General features: G+C 39.1%; 1 protein-coding gene across 1 annotated transcript; it reads right to left on the bottom strand.

Annotated features, from left to right (window-relative positions):
- Positions 1–15,843: 15,843 nt before the first annotated feature.
- On the bottom strand, positions 15,844–19,284 carry LOC146390103 (uncharacterized). The gene is made up of 8 exons (XM_084920468.1): positions 19,254–19,284; positions 18,972–19,016; positions 18,585–18,845; positions 18,258–18,503; positions 17,571–17,723; positions 17,357–17,396; positions 16,191–16,289; positions 15,844–15,889 (listed from the first exon to the last, which is right to left on the bottom strand). Exons 1-8 carry the CDS (start codon positions 19,282–19,284, stop codon positions 15,844–15,846), a joined length of 921 nt encoding a protein of 306 aa, XP_084776594.1.
- Positions 19,285–22,468: the final 3,184 nt, after the last annotated feature.

The following is a 22,468-nucleotide window of genomic DNA, read 5'->3' on the forward strand; positions in this document are numbered from 1 at the left end:
GTTAGCCAGTAAGGGGGGTACATGTTAGGCCTTTGCATGTAATCCCTCGGCACCTTACCAGCACACAGTGCCATCAACCAAATCCTGATGCAGCCTGGGGCTTTGCTGGAGGTGGAAGTTGGATGTATGCATGGAGATATCCACAAGTATCCCATACTCCCACTGGAAATAAAATAATAAGGGCAAAAGGTACAGAGAAAAGTCATCCATTAATTCTGGGAAGAGATTGGCTGGGGTTTTAAAATGCCGGGACAGAGTGAGGATCTGTTTGCAATCTTTAGCAGTGTGCACTATCTGCACTGCACACAGTTGTGACACAAGGTCATCCATCACTGACTCTGGGGAGGAGGAGACGGCAGGACCTTCTTGTAAGGCTCCATTGGCTCAAGTAATTGATCCCACAAAACATTTCCAACTAGTGCAGTCTCATGATGATACCCTTTGACCAAGTAATGGTCACATAGTGCATTCTGATGCAACCCTGACCTAGCCTCACCTTGTGTTGATCAAAGATGTATCTCTATCTCTGCATCATTATATCGAGTAAGTCATGACATTTGCACGGAAGAGAAACACACAGTTGTTGGTACCTATAAGCTGTGAAAATTGTTTCGAGGCAACTCATTATAAGACCATAGCAGGGCATATAAAATATTACAAAAGTCTGGAGCGAATAACTGCCCGATTTTATTGGTTTCCTTCAGGCACTCAGGTGGATGTGCGCTGATGACATTTATGCAAAGAGTGTGGATCAGGCACTGTTTCAGGTTATCTCTTGAGTTGGCATCTTGAAATACATACTGACCAACCAGGGCACATTATTCATGTCTTGTGCATATGAACATCTCAGAAAGATTAAAGAAAGATTCAGTTTAGACTTGTGGATAAAAAGTGAAAAAACAACGACTTGAAAAAACAAAGCAGAATGACTGAAAAAAGTTTAACTCCAGATGATTATGAGTTCCAGAGGAAGAGGTTCAGCAAAAGTATTTGTCTGCTCTTTCACTTAATAGAAAACAATGTTCAAACCAATGAACAAATTTATGATACTCACCAACGTTCTGATCGTGTGAGCACAGCAGGGTCATGAAGGTCATCACGGAAATGACAAAAATGAGCAAAGCTTTGGCTAGAGGAAAAACTAAAGCTCAAAGCTAAAAAAAGAAAAGAGTTAGTAATATTGACCTACTGAAGGCTTCATTATTTACCAAGAGAAAAAAAACAAACAAAGCTTGGCCCGTCGTTTCTTAGCAGTTAACGACTTAGCACGTACCTACCAATCTCAAAATTACTGTTTATTGCTAAGATTTTAGAAAGGCTTGTAGCAAACCAGCTAACAGTTGTTTTCGGCAAATACAGTGTACATTGCAAATTTTCTTTTCTTCTTCAAATTCAAATTGATTTTAGAATTTTTGTTAGGATTCTTGTTTTAACATACAGAATAATAAATGGCCGGGTCCCACATTATTTATTCAAGCTTCTTATAAAATACACTTCTGTTCGTTGTCTCTGCTCACAGACTCAGAGTCTGTTGGTTGTTCCCCGTAAAGGACTAAAGACGAAAGGGGACAGAGCCTTTTAGTCTGTGTCACCAAGGCTGTGGAACAGTCTACCACCAACCACAACTATCTTTGGTTGACTCTGTGGAATCCTTTAAAAAGCAGTTAAACTTTTCTGTTTAAACAAGCCTTCTGTTGATCAATGCTTTTGAAATTTTACATTTTGTATTTACCTTTAACGTTTTATATTGCGATTATTGTCTATTTTGTTACTCAACTTTCTGTTTATTTTAATCTTTGTGTACAGCCTGTCTATGAAAAGCGCTTAATAAATGAAGTTTACTTACTTACTTACTTAAATTTTCTTTTCCTCAAGGTATTTTGTGCTTGTATTTTGTTGTGAAGTAAATCCACAAGTGAGCCCTGTGTCTGCCAGGCTTGGTGAACAAGTTTTAAATTATTTTGGATTTTTTCTAAGCCACACAGGGTCAAAAAAAGAGTAGATGCTTCTGATATAATTCGGTCTGGACACTTGACCACTCTTCTTGCCAAAATTAGTAGAGTTAATTCAAACTGGTTATTTTCCTGCCACAAACTTTGCTTTTAAGCATAGTCAACAAATTAGGGATAAGGGAAGCAGGCTTTAGAAAGTTCATACAACAACTTTTCCACCAAGCCCAGAGTAAAGGTTTGGCTGGTCAGAAAAATCTGTATGATCAGCATTGCAAGTTGCCTACAGAGAAATTTTGCATTTGACAACCAACAGTTGAGTGAACGTCTGCAGCACATTTCACCAGTCCTACTCTTCCCCCTGCTGTGCAGTATTAAATATTGCAGCATTTTATCCAAGGCAAGTACTGTAGTAAAGTTACTTAACGTTAGACACTGAATTTATATAGATGGTATTTTTTGGCTGTTAACAACAGTACTGGCTAAATCAACAGAACTGACCTCCCAGCCCATTGTTCCTTCACTGGTGCTAGTTTCAATCATTATTCAAAGTACTGTTTATAAGATTGGGGAAACCTGCAGTCAGCTGAGACTGAAGAAGTCACTTGGATGAGTGACGAAACGTTTCTTCCACTGAAAACACTATGTACAGATGAACAGAATCAACTTTTGGGGATTTACATACCTGGATGATTAAGCATGCATCAAGATGTATCATATCCAGCTTCATAGTTCCATGTATTAGCATGTTAACCCAGGTTTATTAGCAATAAACCCTAATTTAACATTTCACAGGTGGATAATTCATTATCAAAGGACAAAAAACAAAACAAACAAAAAAACAAAAAACAAAACCAAAACAAATAAAAAAAAACACTAATTACTATTTCAGTTTCTTCATCATTAATAATGATTAATCTAATATGGGAAACTAAGGTCAAATATCACCTGTACTCATACAATGCACACTTTCATTTTCTCTATAACATATCCATAAATAAAACAAAAAAAAAAGAAAATGTTGAATATTTAGTTTATTGATGAATTACCAAACTGACGATCTTTAACTGTACAATAACAAAATTAATTTTTAAAGCATGATAGGAGACCAGGGGCATTTTTAGCCCATTTTGGGGGTTAAATGAATCAAAGCACCCCAAAAGATTCCTTACTGTTTTGAGAATATTTGCTGTTTGTGTGACACGCTACTAAAAATATAAAAACCTTACAGTACTAGGTTGAAACTTAATATTTTACCAACCCATTTCATGGACTCTTCTATTTTTGGAGTGTATTTTTTATGTATCTGTATTATATTATACATACACATTAAAATGAATCTCTGTCCAAAAAATGCACTCAGTTTACTTTTTACTCACTATGAGCATCATTAATTATTCTCCCCCAGTAATTAAGGTTAGGATATGTATTTTTGTATGTATGTATTTTTTATGGGTTTTTTTTTCACATTCCAATCCATTCTTCATTTGCAGTAGTAGTCTTTGCAGTATTTAAATAACCTTTATCAGATTTGATGGTTTTGTTACAGACTTTTCAAAAAACTCTTTTGCTTTTCTTTCACAAATGTGGGGATTAAATTGTGTTAAAATAATACATTTATTTATTTTTATTTCATTTATAGGAGCCTTTCAGACCCTCAAAGTCACCTGGCGATCGTGGCTCAAGAGTTGGGAGTTGGCCTTGTAATCGGAAGGTTGCCGGTTCGAGCCCCGGCTTGGACAGTCTCGGTCGTTGTGTCCTTGGGCAAGACACTTCACCCGTTGCCTACTGGTGGTGGTCAGAGGGCCCGGTGGCGCCAGTGTCCGGCAGCCTCGCCTCTGTCAGTGCGCCCCAGGGTGGCTGTGGCTACAATGTAGCTTACCATCACCAGTGTGTGAATGTGTGTGTGAATGGGTGGATGACTGGATATGTAAAGCGCTTTGGGGTCCTTAGGGACTAGTAAAGCGCTATATAAATACAGGCCATTTACCTTACAGTAACACGTAAACATACCATAAAAAAATTTATATATAGCAAACATGGTAGATAAAATTTAGACATAAACAGTCATAAAAGTATAAAAGCAAATATAAAAACTGAGCAAGGTAAAAATGGTCTAAGACAGACCAAGTGTATGCAATTCTAAACAGATGGGTTTTGAGTAGTGATTTAAAAGTGGCGAGACAGTGTGTGGTCCGTAGAGCAAGTGGAAGTGCATTCCAAAGTCTCGGGGCAGAACAACTAAAGGCTCTGAGTCCCATGGTAGTCAGGCGAGCAGGTGGAACTGACAGAAGGGAAGCTGAAGAAGAGTGGAGTGTACGAAGGGGTGAGTATGTGCTGAGAAGATCGGATAGATATGGAGGAGCAAGGTTATGAAGCGCTTTGAAAGTGAGAAGCAGGATCTTGAAATTGACACGGAGGTGAATTGGGAGCCAATGGAGCTGTTTAAGAACAGGTGTTATATGTTCAGTGGATTTAGTTCTGGAAATAATATGAGCAGCTGTATTTTGAACCAACTGCAGTTTATGGAGGGATTTATGAGGTAAACCACAGAGAAGAGAATTACAGTAATCCAGACGAGATGTGACAAGAGCATTGACAAGTATGGCGGTACTGTGTGGTGTGAGTGAGGGACGAAGACGGTTAATATTACGGAGATGAAAGTAGGAAGACCGAGTGATATTATTTATATGTGCTGTGAAGGACAGAGTGCTATCGAGGATGACACCAAGTCTGTGGAGGGTGTGACATCAGAGTTGTCACACAGAGTTGTTATCAATGGATAACGAAAGACTGGTTGGAACTGTAGTCAGTTTTGATCTGGTGCCTATTAAAATTAATTCTGTTTTATTGCCATTAAGTTTAAGAAAGTTGTGAGAAAACCAGACCTTGATTTCACTTAACCCTTTAAAGCCGGTTGGAGAGGGCACGCTCCGTTTTGCGTAACTATTTTTAAATCCCGGTAGCACTGCAACCACGTAAGCTAGTGCAATCATTTTTTTTGCATATGAAACCGGAGGAGTTGTACTTACATCTTATGCCATCAGCTTGTCCTAAGTCACAGTTTCCTTCCACATATAGCTTTGCAAAAACTGCATAAAAAGCACTTGCAGCAACAAAATCATAATATTCCAGAAACACGCTTTGCCGATCCGATCAGCTGTTCGTAACACTTCCTACGTCCATCAGCGTGAACTATCACATGTCCGCCATGACCTGCCTGAAACCGGAAGTGACGTCATTTTGCGGAAATGTAGTTTTTTACCATCGTGGCCTTATGAGCCTATACTTGTGTTTTTAAAAGTTATGTTTGACTTTATGACTTTCTATGTCGTTTCTGGGATGCTTAGGACTCATATTGCACAAACTGTGAGCGGCCAGAGAGATAAGAAGTAAACCAGGCGAGTACTGTACCATTGATGCCAATAGATGCTAATCTGTGAAGGAGGATGCGGTGGGAGATAGTATCGAAAGCTGCTGTAAGGTCAAGGAGAATGAGGATGGCTATAAGTCCAGAATCAGCTGCAAGCAAAAGATCATTGGTGATTTTTACTAGGGCTGTTTCTGTACTGTGACATGAACGGAAGCCGGACTGAAACTGTTCGTACAAGTTATTTCCAATGAGATGATGATGAACCTGTGCAGCCACTATTTTTTCAAGAATTTTTGCTAGGAAAGGGAGATTTGAAATTGGCCTGAAATTATTTAGATTGGAGGGATCTGAACCATTCTTTTTTAGAAGGAACAGAACCAGATATAAGAGAGGAGTGTACGATATTAGCAATCAGTGGGGCAAGAGTGGGGCAAGAGACGGGAATGAGAGTTTAACAAGATTTGTCGGCAGTGGATCAAGTTTACATGATGATGACTTTAAGTTAGTAATTATGGAAGATAGCTGAGTTATTGTGGGAAGTTCAAAATTGGACAGAGAGGATGACAGCTGAGAAGGACAAAAAATGCAGATAGAACAATTGACCATTTCACAGGACGAGGGCAATTGTTGATGAAGATTCTCAATCTTGGTGTAAAAAAAAAACTGTATGTATGTATAACATTGATGTCATGTTTTGTGACGAGGACCCAGGCACAGAGAGACTTGATGAATTTAAGAATCTTATTATTTAATAAAGAAATTTGCAGACTTGCACAGAGATGGTAAAATTATGATGACTGATAATGGAGACGAAGACAAGAGACGACAAGGACAGGGACGAACAGGGGTTTAAATGCACCAAAGAGACAGTCAAAGAGAACTTGGGACAACTGAAGACATTTAAGGATGCTGCGACTGACAGAGACAGGGAAGAAGTCTCATCATGACGAGTAAAGTTTATCTTCCCTGGCTGGGCAGCTCTCTGGGTGCTCAGCCCTCCCCCCCCAAAAGCTCTGATCCTAGAATCGCCCCTGTAGCAGACAGATGTTCACCAAATTCACCAAAAATATAATTTCCAAATTTTCACTTCTCCTTCTCTAAAATTTCATTTTTCAGTAACGACCTATAACTAACAGTTATTGCACACTTATTATAAAATCAATCAGCGTCAGACTGTGTCAGTAATCAAAAGACACCAGATAAGACACTAATCTTTTCTGTAGATGACATTCTAAACAGGGAATCACAGATGACTGAAATATTGCCACATGTCCACAGACACTGGATCTTTACAGTTTAATGAGTCTGCAGATGACGTGACATAATTTGTGGTTCTGGTATCCTCACATTGCAGGACCAAGAGTAACCACTAGATTGCAGCAAAAGAAAGTTTTTTTCTCTTCACTACATAATGATCAGTGACCATCCACAGATTATCACTTATCAGTAAAACAGCTAAAGAAACATCTTTAGTACTTTATTACTTAACGGTTCTGTGGTGTTTATTTTTTATGCTACTCAAGTAATGTTGGTGCATCAGTTTCTTTACTTACTGGCTCTTGTTTTTTATGAAGAATGTTTAGCTGACATAGTCCATGTTACGGTGGCCCTGAGAGGCCAAACGGACTGCAACTTCAGAAAACACTTGCAAAAAGAAAAACACTTGCAAAAAGAAAAATGCTGCAAAAAGAAAAAAATGCTGCAAAAAGAAAAACACTTGCAAAAAGAAAAATGCTGCAAAAAGAAAAATTCTACAAAAAGAAAAACACTTGCAATAAGAAATATGCTGCAAAAAGAAAAATGCTGCAAAAGCACACACAACACAACGGAAATGTTTCTGGGGAGACAATAACCGGACGGACCAGTTGCACGAACCAAAACATGTATGTATGGCTGTATCCCAATTCAGGGGGTGTGTCCCAATTCAGGGTCTGCAGCCTTAAAGTACGCAGCCTTAACGGTCCTCAAGGGCCGCGTACTCAAAGACCGCTGAGGCCGGAAGTGCGAGGCTTGTAGGCTTGTGAAAGGGACGGTCTAGCCTCCTTCGCGCTGCCCAGGTTGCCTAGCAACCATGATACTAACAGCTGGAAACATTTCATACAGCTTTGTTTGACAGAAATGAAGGAGAACATATTTTGTACATTTGTTTCTACATGAGCTTTGTGTGATTTAATAAGTATCTGAGGCTGAGACCACAGGACTGTAAAACATGATTATTGGGCTTCATTTCTGTACTGAACAGTCATTTAAGATTAGCTAGTAAATAACAATTAGCTAATGTTGTTCATGAGACTAAAGTAATCTCACTTTGGTAATGTAAATATAATATGGCCAGTATTATATTATTCATTATTAGTTATTACAGCACTGAACATGAACTCTGTGCCAAACGCTGAGCTTCAGTAAAGATTCAAGTTGCATTTATTTATATTTCCTATCACCTTAAATCTTCACTTAAAGTATCTGTGACAGTGTATCTATAGATGTATTATACATAAGAGACAAATATTGTTCTTTTAATATGTTGGCATTACTAAGTTTGGCTCAATGCTTATATATGTGTGGAAAAAGCAAATGTACGAGCTGTGATAACTGTTTCTGATAGAATGAAGAGTAGACTGATATATTAAATATTCCTTTATTGGGTGAGAAAATCAGACCATGTCATAACTGCTTTAAGTCATACAGAATAGATATCAGAGCCTTAAACAGGCTGACTTCTGCTAAATGGGTCAAACTGGGCAGAAAGTATACAAACACATAACATCCTTATAGAATATGATGTAACACTATAGATCAACTTACCTCAGGATATATAAAGCATATAAACAATTACAGCAATATGATGCAACAAACACAGCAGTGCTACTAATCCAAAATACTCAAAGCTTCATAGAACTGAAACAAACATTTATTTTTAGCTCCATTCTGCTGCTGATACATACTTTAGGTTTCTGAATATTAAACTTGTTGCTGCCTTTCATAGTGTGTAACTTGAAGGCCCTGAGTACTTTCTCCCACACTGAAAACACTGGAATGATAACATTATTTGAACATTACCTAATAAGACTGATTCAGGACAGACAATTAGTTATGTTAAACGTTCCTAGCAGTCCTTCACAAACAGGGAACAGTCTGTCTATTCTCTCCATCTGTCAGCTGCTGCTGGCTCTTCCTCCTCCTCTTCCTCACACACTGCTGAGTTTGTCCTGGTGGATCATCAGGGGTGCAAAGCCTCACAGATGATGTGCAGCAGTGGGTCCCTCAGTCTGTCCTCACTCTGGACACTTGCAGTTGTCACACATGGAAATCAAATGTGTGATAAGCTGCAGGATTCAAACACAAGTGTAACTTATAAATACATGTTCATACTTTTATTCCACAATCAGAGAGAAAGAAACAGAGAGAGAGTGCAGGACAGACAGACAGGTGACAGTCTCAGGTGTATACACTGCTACAAACAGCACAAGAGAAGGAGGATTTAGTGTTTGTGTTATTACGAGTGCTAAACAAGAAGAGTTCCCAGATGGTACAGTGGACACATGTGTGACTCCTGTGATTAAAGCATCTTTCTTTCAGCTTAACGAGTGAACCGTCAGCTCGTTCAAACACACGTTAAAGTCCGTTTGGCTCGACACCACCGAACAGAGGCAGCAATATAACATAGCTAACATTAACAGTGCAGTGAATCTTGCTTGTGCCGTGATATTCAGGACTGCAAACCGAGCAGCATCACTGACTTTCAGCTTGTTGTGTTTGTGGATATATGACTGACTTTAATTATCCACAAAATCATCAGATTCTCTGTAAGATTAAGGTCAACTATCGAACAGCGTATAAAGTAAAGGCTTTAAAACAAAGTAAACGCTGAAAGTACAAACATCGCTAATGTCACATAACTTTGTCGACATGTGGCCAACAGTAATGTTTTAATGTTCTTCGTTATTAAACATTTGCACATAAATAAGTGACATAATATTCAGAACTTACTTTTGAAAGTTTACTCTTTGGCCGCTCCGCTTCCACTTCTTTGAAGTGTCTCCCAGTCCCAGTGCTTGTTAGCATGTTTTGGTTTGTGCAACTGGTCCGTCCGGTTATTGTCTCCCCAGAAACATTTCCGTTGTGTTGTGTGTGCTTTTGCAGCGTTTTTCTTTTTGCAGCATTTTTCTTTTGCAAGTGTTTTTCTTTTTGCAGCATTTTTCTTTTTGCAGCATTTTTCTTTTGCAAGTGTTTTTCTTTTTGCAGCATTTTTCTTTTTGCAAGTGTTTTCTGAATTTGCAGTCCGTTTGGCCTCTCAGGGCCACTGTACCATGTACATTATTCTCTGTGCAATTGAAGAATCAAAGCAATTTTTCTGATGAAATACAAAAAGTGCAACATTAAGACACCTTTCACATGCATATCTAGTTTTTTGTAGAAATTTGTGGGTTTTTTTTGTCAACTACTTCAAATTCAAATTTTTTGATGAAATTTGAATATGCAGCATAACAATTTACTTTCCATATTGTCATTCATGACAAAACATGATGAAGCTTCATAATGTCATAAAAAGACATGCAAACAGTGCAACAAAGGACTGAACAGAATTATGCAGACACAAGACAGTGCCTGCAATAGAAAATATCAATAATGACAGTGGGCTGTGCAACAATGACTGTAAAAAAGGCATTTGAGGTAATTGGAATGTATAAAGGTGTTTGTGTGTGTGTGTGCGCGCGTGCGCGCATGCACGCGCGTGTGTCAATTCAATCACTGAGTATTCAGGAGTCTGAAAGCTTGGGAGAGGAAACTGTTTCGCAGGCTAGCAGTGAGGGCCCAAATGCTCCAGTGCTCCAGAAGGCAGCAGGGTGAAGAGTGTGTGTGAGGGATGTGTTGGGTCCTCCACAATGCTGGTGGCTTTGTGGACCAAATTAGAGTCCAAAAGTTCGCAAAACTACAGATAACAATCCAGCTGAAGAGCAAAAACAATTAATCTTTCAACTTTGTTGGGTTTGCCGCTAGAGGTAGGCTACTATATTTGTTAAAGAAGGGTTGTTCATAACTTTAAGCAGCGAAGAAGGGGAGAAACTCCCATGAGCATCTTTAGCAGTGCCACGTTCAATTAACCCTATGTTTGGACTTGTCACTGTTGGCCATAACCAGTTGCGGAGCGGGGAGGTGGCTTACTGGGCTTAAGCCCGGGTTGTTTCTTTAGAAGCTTGGGGTCTTTTGGAGTGTAATTTTTTCATAGTTAGATGCCTGGCTGACAGAGTATAAAACAAAAACTACACACAATATTCGAAGCACATAGTGCACACTGTGGGAATTTAAGACTGTGCGTAAATCCCCCCCTAATATTGGTATAATCCGAGCTCAGGCACTAAGTTACTGAGCGAGGGGGCGGGGCAGCTGCTGCCTGCGAGTGCACTGTTGGAGAAGCGCAGCCAGGCAGACAGAGGAGAACTGAAGTTTGACCAGTTCAATACACAGCAGTATATTCAGTTTAAACCAGATACTTACATACACTTTATGGAAAACACAATAAAAAATTTTTTACTGTACAACACCATTTTAAAGTAAACTTGTTTTGTTTTGGTTAAATAAATATTGAAATATCTTTTGAATTAGTTAAATGTCAGAATAAAGAGAGACAGAGCTGTCTATTTTTTTTTATCACTTTCATCAAATTTAGGAGCACATATACACTAAGTTTATTGTTAATTAATAAGAAAACTCCAGACGATTCCATTCTGAGCTGAAGAAGCTTCTGATAGGTTAGTAGAGTCCATGTGAGTAAATTGGTGGCACACCTGTGGATGCATATAAGGCAAAACACAGAGCCTGTTTCTTTGAAATGGGAAAATCAAGAGATGTCAACCAAAACACCAGGAAAAGAACTGTGGAGCTCCATAAGTGTGGCTGAATTTTGAATACAATTTGGTGCCATTTATAATTCAGAAATACAGATAGTTTCTCTCTTTACTCTTAAAGTTAACAAATATGTTTTTTATATTTATCAACCTAAAAAAAATAAACATTTAGTCTGATTTGATGTAACAATTAAAAAAACGTTTGTGTTTTGATCTGAAGAGTGTGTAAATATCTGGTTTCAACTGTATATTTGAAGATGTCGGTGTTTGGCTTGATTGTCAGCACAAAGAGGGAGAGAGAGGAACAGAGAGGGAGGGAGGAACAGAGAGGGGACAAGAGCAGGTGAGACACACATGTTAGTCAAATGGTTGTTTACCAAAAGTATCACCGTATCATAGGTCCTCATGTATCTCGTACCTAGTGTTTCTTTTTAGGTTTGTTATTTTTCAAATTTCAAATTTCATACTAAGTTATGCAGGCTTGTTTGCACAACGAGGCTAAATAATTATATAAACTTTTCTGAATCTAAATAGTGTTCTTTGGTAGAATTAAAAAATAAGTGTAGTGCAGGTCTATGATGATTTTTAGTGCTACTATCATCTAGTCCTGATTCTGGTTCTGTCTTGGTAAAATCCTAAGTAGTCCTGATTTTGAACTGTTGTAGTCCTGTTTTAATTCCGGATCAGTTCTGGGTCTGGTTGAATTGGGGTTTAGTCCGCATGCCTTGATACTGCCCCGACTTTGTTCTGCCTTTCTACTTAATTAAAAAACTAGTTTAAGGTGTCCTGCATATGTGATACATATTTTTCCCTATATGAAGTCATTCTCTTTTGAACAAAACTCCAAACAGAGCCTATTAATCATTCAGTCATTTACACCCCCCCACCCCCAATCCCACATGCATACTACCCTTTAGGGCTAAGCCCCGGGTGTATCAAATGTCTGCCTCCGCCTCTGCCCATAACCCTAACCCTAACACATCAAAGGTTATTTATTGATCCTAATTACTACATTTCAAACAGTTTGGATCAACAGGTGCTCATACAACAAGTGGCACAGATTTCATTAATTTAATGTTACATAATATTTGACCAAAATATGTGGGTCTTGTGATTTGAATGTGTAGGTTAATTGCTTGACACAGTGATTCCATTATATAAAAAACTGAGGTGTAGGTTTATGTAGTGTATGTACAGTGGAACCCCGACTAACGAATTCCCCATTTAACGAAAGATTCAAGTTATGAAGGCACTTAACGGCAATATTTCTGTCCGTGTTACGGCAAAATGCCCGCGTAACGAAATCTGCTGGCTCTGATTGGCTGAGCCCAGAATGCCCACAATGCCTTCCGAATCATGTGACAACCCCTTGGCTTTCGTACTTTCGCTTCGCTGTTCCACTTGAACGATGTATTGTCGTTGCAGTTAGCAATTAGCCTATAGCCTATCGTTCACTCAAAAGGTGCGATGGGTGTTTCGACTTACGAAAAATTTCGACTTATGAAAGACCCTCGGGAACGAATTCATTTCGTAAATCGGGGTTCCACCGTATATATGATTACTAGGGGTGCAACGATACACAAAATTCACGGTTCGGTTCGATTTGATACTTTGGTGTCACGGTTCAATATTTTTTCGATACACAAAATTGTTCATGCCTTTTTAATTTGTCATTTATTAAAATTATAAATATATATTTTAACTCAAAAGTACAGTTTTTAAATTTAATGTTGCTGAAACAACAAAGTAATAAAAAAATAAATCTCTCTGATCGAGAAATCACTCATCTTTGGAAAAGAGAGTTTATTACAGAGAAATGTCTCTTTCCAAAATAAAAGCTATACTATAAGCTTCTTCTGGGCTATATTCTCAGCAGCATATTAAACATATCAGGTCCCCATAAGGAGAATCATGTGCTAACGGCTGTCTAAATGACTCGGGTAAAGTTTGTAGCATGCGTGGTTGTTGTTTTTGTCTGCTTCCACTTGTCTTTGCACTAGGATGCTGTCGGAGTAAATGTGCAGTCATATTCATTTTGTTCCCACTAGTGCTGTCAGCTTTAATCTCGTTGAAATGACGTTAACGCCACAACACGGCAAATCTCCGTTAACGAGCTGCCGCGGATCGGCCCCCGTGCGTGGGGCTGGACGGCCAACACGTTAACGAGCTAACTACGCTAACGCAGTAGTTCCCACCAATGTAATTGAGCATTGCGTGGCACATCCAGCATACTGTTTTACTTTTGTCCATGACGCGCTTACCTTCAGGGTCATACGTCACATGAAAACCAAAATAGTTCCAAAGGCCAGATCTGAATGAGGGTGGGGGAGGTTCAATTTGCCATGTTGCAAGGAGAGCTTAACTTCTGTCTCGCTAGCTTGCCCTGCGCTCAGTGAATCTGCGTTCGACTACTCCGCCTAGGCTGCACTGTCGAGCGCAGATCCACTGAGCGCTCAAAACAGACAGCATCGTCAGAAGGAAAGTTGATAAAATAAATTAAAAATTTTGTATTGTTCGATACATATGCGTACCGAACCGAAAGTACTGTATCGAACGGTTCAATGTCGATACGAGTATTGTTGCACCCCTAATGATATGTGAGTATATGTCCAGTGTATATAGGTTTATATGTAATAAAAAAATCCCCAAGAAATTACTTTTGATCAGTGGTTATGAGTGGCATTCACAGAGAGTTGGGGAATGGCTGCAGTCACAGCATTGTAAGATGGTGAAAGATGTACCCTTAGGCCCCCTCCTCGATTCAGAGATGGTCTTTCCCTTTTCATGTAAATGGCCTTCTCGACTCCGCGCTTAAACCAGTGTTCCTCCCTGTCCTCATCATTGAAAGAGTGTCGACTGGCCTGTATACAGGCCACTACAGGGTCCTGGCCTGACGAGTTAGCTCTTCTGCATTGTGCCATCTGCTTATCCAGAGGTTGTTTGATTTCCCTGATGTATCACGAATCATGGCAATGCTACTCTGTTTTTGTCAGGGGACCCAATCCTTGGAGTGGAACAGTTTTTGACGCAGCGTGTTTTGGGGTTTGAAAGTCAAACAGACATTGTGTTTAGAGAAAAGGATTCTTAACTGTTCTGATAGTCCTGACAGACAAGGGATCATTAAGGGTTTTTGAAGCAGTTGTCCTTCTTCTCTCCTGGATCACCTGGAGCTTTCTTTAGGTGCCTTCCCAGCTTTGACAAAAGTCCAGCTGGGATAACCACATTTACTCAGGGCCTTCTTGAGGTGATGTTCTTCTGCTTCCCTGGCTGCTGTGTCTGTGGGGATGGTGTCCGGGTTTATTATTGTAGCGTCCTGATGACACCCGGATTATGCTCCAGTGGATGATGAGAATCAGACCTTAAATACTGATCTGTATGCTTTGATTCCTGTAATCAACATTTAAATGTCCCCCATTACTGATGGAAATCACACAGTCTACGAAGGCTAACCTGACACTTTTCATATCTTCACTGGAGAATGTTGTGTTGGTCCACCGAGTTAATGTGATCAGCAAATTGTGGTACGTCCTGAGATTTGATTTTCACCGAGGTGTCATCCACATCTGAATCAATAAATCGTGGTGTTCCAGGGTAGATAACACAGCCGTCTTTCCCACACACGTTTCTGTCTTTAGTACTGACCCTTGTATGTAAAATATGTTGAATGAAAAGACATTCTCCGTATTTTGCTGTGTTTTCCAAAGCACAACAAGTAATTCAAACTATCATACAGTTCTAGCTGGACCACACTTAAAGTCAGTTAAAGTCATGCTCTGTTACAGTTCTTGGTCATTTTGACCCAGTATTTTGAGTTGGCTGTTTTGGTTTCTGTTTGTTTTTTTGAGCCCCTTTGTTCTGTGCCTACCCTGGACCCTCCTGTGGGTCCCCTCTGTCATGTCAGTCATAGTGTCTCCTCATGAGTCTGTTCAGCATACTTCCTGTTTTACTTTAGTAGTCTTCAGTCTGTGTGCGTAATGTTCTGTTTGCTCTCTCCGTCTCATCTATGTAATTAGTGCCATCCATGTCTCCCAGGTGTTTGCTCTTTACCCTGTTCCCCTTTTGTATTTAGTGTCTGCGTATGTTCCTGTTTGTTGTCACGTAGTCCCTCATACTAGTCTGTGTGTTATGTTTCATGCACCGATTCTAGCCATCAGTTTAGGTTTGTTTTGTCTAGTGTCCAGCAATAAAGCTGCCATTTCGAGTTTAAGTTTTGCCTCTTTGTTTGAGTCAGCATATTGGGTCCTTTTCCTGCCTGCCCAAAAACAGACCATAACATGCTCAGTATCTAACTTTGTAGTTATATTTCATTGCTGACCACAAACTCAGTGCGCCTGTTTTGGAAAAATGTAATGTGACACTTTGAAATTAGCGGTTGACCACAGTGGGCCCTTATAAAAGCTGCAGTACCTCTTTTATTGTAACAGCATTCATACATGTCTAAAAACGGAAAGAAGATCGACCAAGTTGGTTAAAGATAAACTTCTAATTATCAGGCAGGTGCCTTTGCTTGTATTCAAACTTGTAACAACATGGGATAGGCAACTAGCCGGATCTGATTGAACAAGAAAATAAGCTAAAACAGTTTATGGACTTGAACACCAAACTAAGATGATAATGTACAACTTTCTTAGCAACAAAAACAATATGTTAAAATGCTTCTTTGTTTTTGCTCTCATTCAGATGTGACTATTTTTTTCAGGTGGCTCTCTCTCAGCAACCTGTAAGACACAAAAAAGTGTAGAAGACACAATTAAAAACACGGAACAGACAAAAAATGACTATGGTGCATATTACACACCAATATTCACTTCTTTGGGTAGTTCCCAAACAAGCATGTTCAGTGTAACAAATTACTTTTCTTATTCTATGTAGTGAAATCAGCATTTTTACATATATACATCACCATAAATTGAATATTATGAAGTTGTCAGTTTTACCAATCCCAGACTTATACATCTCTATTATCCAACACATATTGTGTGAATGCATCACATAAGTTATCCCTGTTCCCAGTCTTACCTGTGGTTTAGTGGAAATGAGGGGATCCTCTGCTTTGGGTTTGCAGGGACCTGCTGAGGACATCTCTGTGCTGGTTCCAGCTTCTGCTTTGACACATGATGGAAATAAATGAATTGATAGCAAAAATACTTTACATAATTAAAAGAAGCACTTATTTGTCATTTCAAATTATTTTTCTGATGTCTCATTGCTATAAAGGAAATGGCTTTAAATCACAACCTTGTGGCTGAGTATCACCAAGGCCTACGCTGTGGCAACTAGGTTTAGAGGGCAATGTATCTTCAACTTGTAAGAAGGACAGTGGGATGAGGGAAATAATAACCACAGCAATATTAGTGATGATCCCTGTCTGTTATCCAATGTATTCATTAGGTTTACAATTTTTTGAAAATTGGAAATTCAGGGTTGGAAAGAAAATCAGTGTCGTTTCTACATGGGCCCACCATTATGCAAGGTAAGAAGTACTGAGTTAACTAAAAATTTAAATTTCTATTTGAATTTCTGATGTTTGTCTGGTAATTCCACTTTGAACACAAGAATATCAGATGCTCATAACAGCTTCTTGGTTTTTTAATGCTGCCTATGTACAAAACAAAGATATTACACTTTACACTTCTGAGTGATTTGTATTAGATTTAATGTACAAAATATACTCTTTCCCCCAAAAAGTCTGATATTTTTTAATGTCTTTTATTTTTATTTTGTTTTAAATTTATAACTACTCCATCATATATTTTTTGGTTTAATTGGTTGTCAAATGGTAAAATTCTTGGTTGTATTCTGCATTTTTTTTTTCTCCTGCAGTACAACACAGTGCAATGCTAGTCACTGAATGGTATCGTCGAATAGAGAAAGTAATATGATTCAACTCAATTTTGAAGCTGAATTCAAAACTGAAGTTGTCATTTATGTCACATGTAACTATTTTGAACTGTATGAAATACAGCATGTGTCTAAAAGAAGAGCTTTAAAATTATATTCTATGTGGTTTTCATTTGAGGCGTAAGTTTTGGAAGCTCAAATTATCACTCACATTTATACATAATACATATGCGTTGAATAAAGGTACAGACAACACCACATGAGAAAAGAAGGGTGAAACTTTTCTTCACAGAAGTAATTTTGTGATATTGTTTCTCAGTAAAATACCTCCTGTCTTTCTTACAGCAGCATATGTTTCTCTGTCTGCATCCACTGTGCCCGTCTCTATCAAGATACATAAAAAAAAGAAAAAGTTTTGTGTTTTGTTTTTTAAACACGATAAAAAATATAAGGATTTCTTGCTTCAAGTCTTTTAGTCCATGACATTCACTTTTATGTAAAAAGTTTCCACTTAATAATAAAAACAATAATGATAATAATAATAATAATTTTCATTACCTCTCTTCCAGTAACCTTTGCCAAAGTGATGCAGTCCCACTGCCACCAACAGAGCACTGACTAAAACGGTGGTAATGATGCAAGGTGTGGCAGCAGAGGAGGAATGGCACACGTTCTTGTCTAGATTACGTGTGTATTTTAAACTTTGAGAATCTAAATGATGGTTAGAACAGATAGGAAGGCTTAAATGAGACAAGAATGGTAAACGATCAAATGTTAATTTTAGCTTCTTCATAATGACGTTAAAAACCTTTCAAAACAACTTAAAGCTTCTAAAAACCTATGGAAAGTTTGGCACACCTGTTTTAGTTGTTTAAATTTGCAATTTAGATGTGCACACTGGAAACTTCAAAGTATTTCAAAAATTATCATACAAACAGATTTAACCTCTTTGTTTAAAGAGGTAATTCTTATACAGAGCTTTTCTACTCTTCTGGAGCTTTATACAATATGCCACATTCACTCTTTCACAATAGCAATTCCTCCTATGCTTTAAAGCTAACATTCACATTCAGTTTGATGCATCGGAGAGTTATCTTAAGCTTATGCAGACTGGGGGAGCCAGAAATTGAACCAACAACATTCTGATCAACAGATAACCTGCTCTACCTACTGTGCAACAGCCTCCCCCAAATCATATGTTATTTATGTAGAAACACATTATTTTAAAACATCTCAGTGTCTCACCTGTGACTTTCAGCCAGCTCTCTGGTGATTCTCCAACTCCTGAGATAATACATTTGTAAAATCCTTCATCTGATTTGAAAATCCTGTGGATGGTCATGTTTCCTGTGAAGCTTGTATGGATGAGACGTCCATTTTTGTAGAAATCAGTTTTGAAGTTGGAGGAAGAAATTTTCTTTCTGCAGCTCAGAGTCACAGTTTCTTCCATTAATACAGGAACAGCAGGACTCTCCAGGATCACAGGACCAGCTAAATGAGATGCATTTGACAATTAAATACATGAAATTAAATTCTATTAAAATAAATTTCATAAAATGTTTGTTTAAGTACCAGTAACAGAGAGGTTGATAATATTACTCCTTCTCCCTGCTTCAGGCTCATACCAGTACTCTCCACTGTTGTCTGTATAAACAATTTTAACACGGCAGGATGATCCTGTTGGTCTTGTCTCAGTAACTTCACTACATGATTTTATTGTCCCTCTGAATTTATGCACAACTTCACAGTAATCGACTCCTTCACAGTGAAATGTTAGTGATTCATATACAAAGAACTGCAATCTGTTTGGAATGATGTGAAGAGAAACTGCATCTGAAGAAAAAGAAAAAAGTAAAAAACTATCAGTTTAGAGTTTTACTAAACTCTACTACTAAAACCACCATAATGCATCTAAACAATGAATGAACTGATATAGATGATCAAACAGCTGGTACTCACCAACTTTCTGATCCTGTACAAACAGCAGAATCATGATGCTCATCACTGAAGTGAGAACAAAAAGAGCTACATAGTAACTATACACATACTGTATTATTTGCTAAATGTACTAAAAGCTTAAAAGTTAAATTAAAATAATAATTATTATTACATCTCATACATAGTCCACAAAATGCAAAACCCTTCTTAGTATAGTATAAAACAAAACAATCATATTTTTTATCAGCATGAATAACCCTAATTTTATTATTAGAATAACGTAGAAATAGAGAAAGTACTCACACAGTGTGAGGCAGAGAGCACTGACCTTCATGTCGTATTGCTGTATACAGAAGATTGAAGCTTAACTGAAATGAACAGGGGTGTCTCTTTCCTGATAAAAATATTTTAATTTTAATTAGTTTTTTGTCTGAATGCAATTATCTAGCATTACAAAAGCCGTTCTAAAGAAGCTGAGTTGCTTTTGTGTCAAGTCAAGCCTCACTGTTTCAGTTCACTGTCAGTGGGCAGAACAACAAACCAGTTCAGACTAATGCTGTGTTTGATGCAGCTTATAGACTGGTTCTTGTTTCCTGTGCTCAATTTGGTGGACGCTGCTGGGATATGGAACATTTGAAACCTCTTCTAGGGGTCCTCCGCCCCACTCAGGGAATCACCAGAGACACTGAAGATATTTTCAGTCAGTAACAGTAAATGTTACTATACACAAAGTAATGGTACTGGCAATAAGCAATAAAAACATCACTTTAATGGTAGTGTAACATTTCAACATTTATTTAATCTTTGTCACTGAAGTGTACTCAGTGGTGATGCTATTTGATAAGAGAAACTCATGTGTATGCCCCACAAAAACAGTCTTGAAAAAATATAGAATTTGCTTTTGTGTTACAAATACTAGCAAAAAATAATAGTGAGGAAAATATTGAAAGTCTTTTTTTAGTATCTTTTTGCAAAAGAGAAGAAAGTTAAGAAGATCAAAATGTAGGGAAAACAAATTCTGTTAGTCATAGTAACACAACAACTGAAAATATTGTGATTTAAAAAATGAAAAGTTAAAAAACAATAACTCAATTTGAAATTATTTAAATTGATCATATACAGTGACTGCTTTATTTGATACTTTAAATCTTGATAGTGTCATCTTGGACCAATTTTTGCCTCCAGAGCAGTTTTATACCTCGTGGTTCATGGTTCAAGAAACATTCCTCTGTTTTAGTATATGTTTCTATGTTTTAGTCCATATTGACATGATCAGTTAGGCACTGCTTGGGTTTTCAAGACTTAAACAAAAGATTTAAACAAGGGATTATGGCAGAATTCCATGTCAAAAAATGGCCTCCCTGTGGTTCATATCAATTTGCCACACATCTGTTCAGTTTGTTCAGAGCCCTGAACATTCCTGCATCTCGTGAACAGGGTGCTATATTCACGTGCTTCACATGCTGCTGCACACCTGGATGGATAAAACAGCAACCATTGCATCCTGCCTGTGTCCCAAAGCTAAAACAAAAAAAAAAAAAAACGGGAGATGAGGTCGTTCTTGGGGCTAGTTGTTACTACTCCTTTTTCATTCCTGCCTTTGACCAGTCCTTTAATTGGTCACAACCAAAAGGGTGCCCCAGATCTGGTCCAATGGATGGTACAGTGCCAGGTGGCATTAGTGTCAAGTCAAGTGGCTTTATTTTCATTCCAACCATGTCTTCACAGTGAAACAAGACAGTGTTCCTCCAAGACCATGGTGCTACATATGACATATAACATATGAAGGTATGCGTGAGTGTGTGTGTGAGTACAGCCACTGAGTGTTCAGGAGTCTGATGGCCTGGGTGACTAAACTGTTTCGCAGTCTGGTAGTGAGGGCCCGAATGTTCCGGTAGCACTTGCCAGAAGGCAGTGGGGTGAAGAGCGTGTGTTAGGGGTGTGTGGGGTTCTCCACAATGCTGGTGGCTTTGCGGATTCAGTGGGTTTCATTAAGGGTCTGGGATGGAGATGCTCCAATTATGTTCTCAGCTGTTCCTACTATCAGTTCTACGGTTTTGCAATCCGTTGTGGTGCAGTTACCTTACCAGACAGTGATGCGGCTGCTCAGGACACTCTCAATATTCCCTCCATAGAAGGTAGTGAGAATGGATGGTGAGCGATGGGCTTCCCTCAGTCTCTGCAGTCAGTAGAGATGCTGTTGGGTGTTCTTAGTTATGGAACTGGTGTTCAGGGACCAGGAGAGATTCTCCGCCAGGTGGAATCCAAAGAATTTGGTGCTCTTGATGACCTCCACAGAGGATACATCAATGCTAAGTAGACAGTGCTCTCTCCATGCTCTCCTGAAGTCAACAATAATCTCCTTTGTTTAGTCCACATTTATAGACAGGTTGCTGACTCTAAAATAGTCCGTTAGCTGTTGCATCTCCCCTTTGTATTCTGACTCATCATCCTTGCTGATGAGACCCACCACAGTTGTGTCAAACTTAATGAGGTGGTTCAAACTGGGCATTGCTGCACAGTTGTGAGTCAACAGAGTGAACAGCAGTGGGATGAGCACACAGACCTGAGGGGCTCCAGTGCTCAGTGTGGTGGTGTTGGAGATGCTGTTACTGATCCGGACTAAAGTGTCTCAGTCATAAAGTCCGGGATCCAATTGTAGAGAGAGGTGTTCAGGCCCAGTAGGCTCAGTTTTCTCATCAGATGCTGAGGAATGATTGCACTGAGTGCTCAATTGAAGTCTGTGAACAGCATTCATACATATGTGTCTTTATTGTCCAGGTGGGTGAGGGCAAAATGTAGGGTGGTGGCGATGGCATCATCTGCTGACCGGTTTGGGCGATAGGCGAACTGCAGTTGGTCCAGTGTGGGTGGCAGCCAGGTCTTAATGTGCTTCATGATGAGCCTCTCAAAGCACTTCATCATGATCGGTGTGAGTGCAAAGGATGGTAGTCGCCTCAGGCAGGACACTGAGGACTTCTTTGGTACAGGAATGATAGTGGTGACCGTGAGGCATGTTGGGACGACAGCAGTGCTCACGGAGAGGCTGAAGATGTCAGTGAGGACATCAGTCAGCTGGTCTGCGCGTTCTCTGAACAGTCTTCCAGGGATGTTATCTGGACCAGCAGCTTTCTGTGGGGTAACGAAGAGTTTTCCTTACATTAGCCGAGGTCAGACACAGAACCTGGTTGTTGTGAGACGGGGTGGACCTTCTCACCAAGGTCATTCTGAGCGTCAAACCATGCATTGAAGTTGTTCAACACATCTAGTAGGAAAGAGTCACCCTTGCAGGCAGGTGTCGTCTTCCTGTAGTTGGTGATGGCCTGGATGCCCTGCCACATGTGCCACGTATCACTGCTGTCCTGGAAGTTAATGTACATTCTTCTGCAATGTGTGCGCTTTGCTGCTCTGATGGCTCAAGATAGTTTGGCACTCGCTGTTCCCAGCCGCCTTGTTGCCTGCCAAAAAATGGCCATCATGCTACCCTTGAAATGATCTATGCACTGACTGAGGCATGT

Source organism: Perissodus microlepis, chromosome 3 (assembly GCF_051167445.1).
Source record: "Perissodus microlepis isolate ML-2025 ecotype Zambia chromosome 3, ASM5116744v1, whole genome shotgun sequence".
NCBI classification, from domain to species: domain Eukaryota; kingdom Metazoa; phylum Chordata; class Actinopteri; order Cichliformes; family Cichlidae; genus Perissodus; species Perissodus microlepis.

What these genes read in the sequence shown, in the direction of transcription:
- LOC146390103 (XM_084920468.1), bottom strand. Translation starts at nt 19,284, where the DNA reads ATGAAGGTCAGTGCTCTCTGCCTCACACTGT. An exon ending in CAAAGGTTACTGGAAGAGAG is followed by an intron (nt 17,397 to 17,570) that starts GTAATGAAAATT and finishes GTATCTTGATAG; the next exon opens with AGACGGGCACAGTGGATGCA. An exon ending in GACAGAGAAACATATGCTGC is followed by an intron (nt 16,290 to 17,356) that starts TGTAAGAAAGAC and finishes CATTTATTTCCA; the next exon opens with TCATGTGTCAAAGCAGAAGC.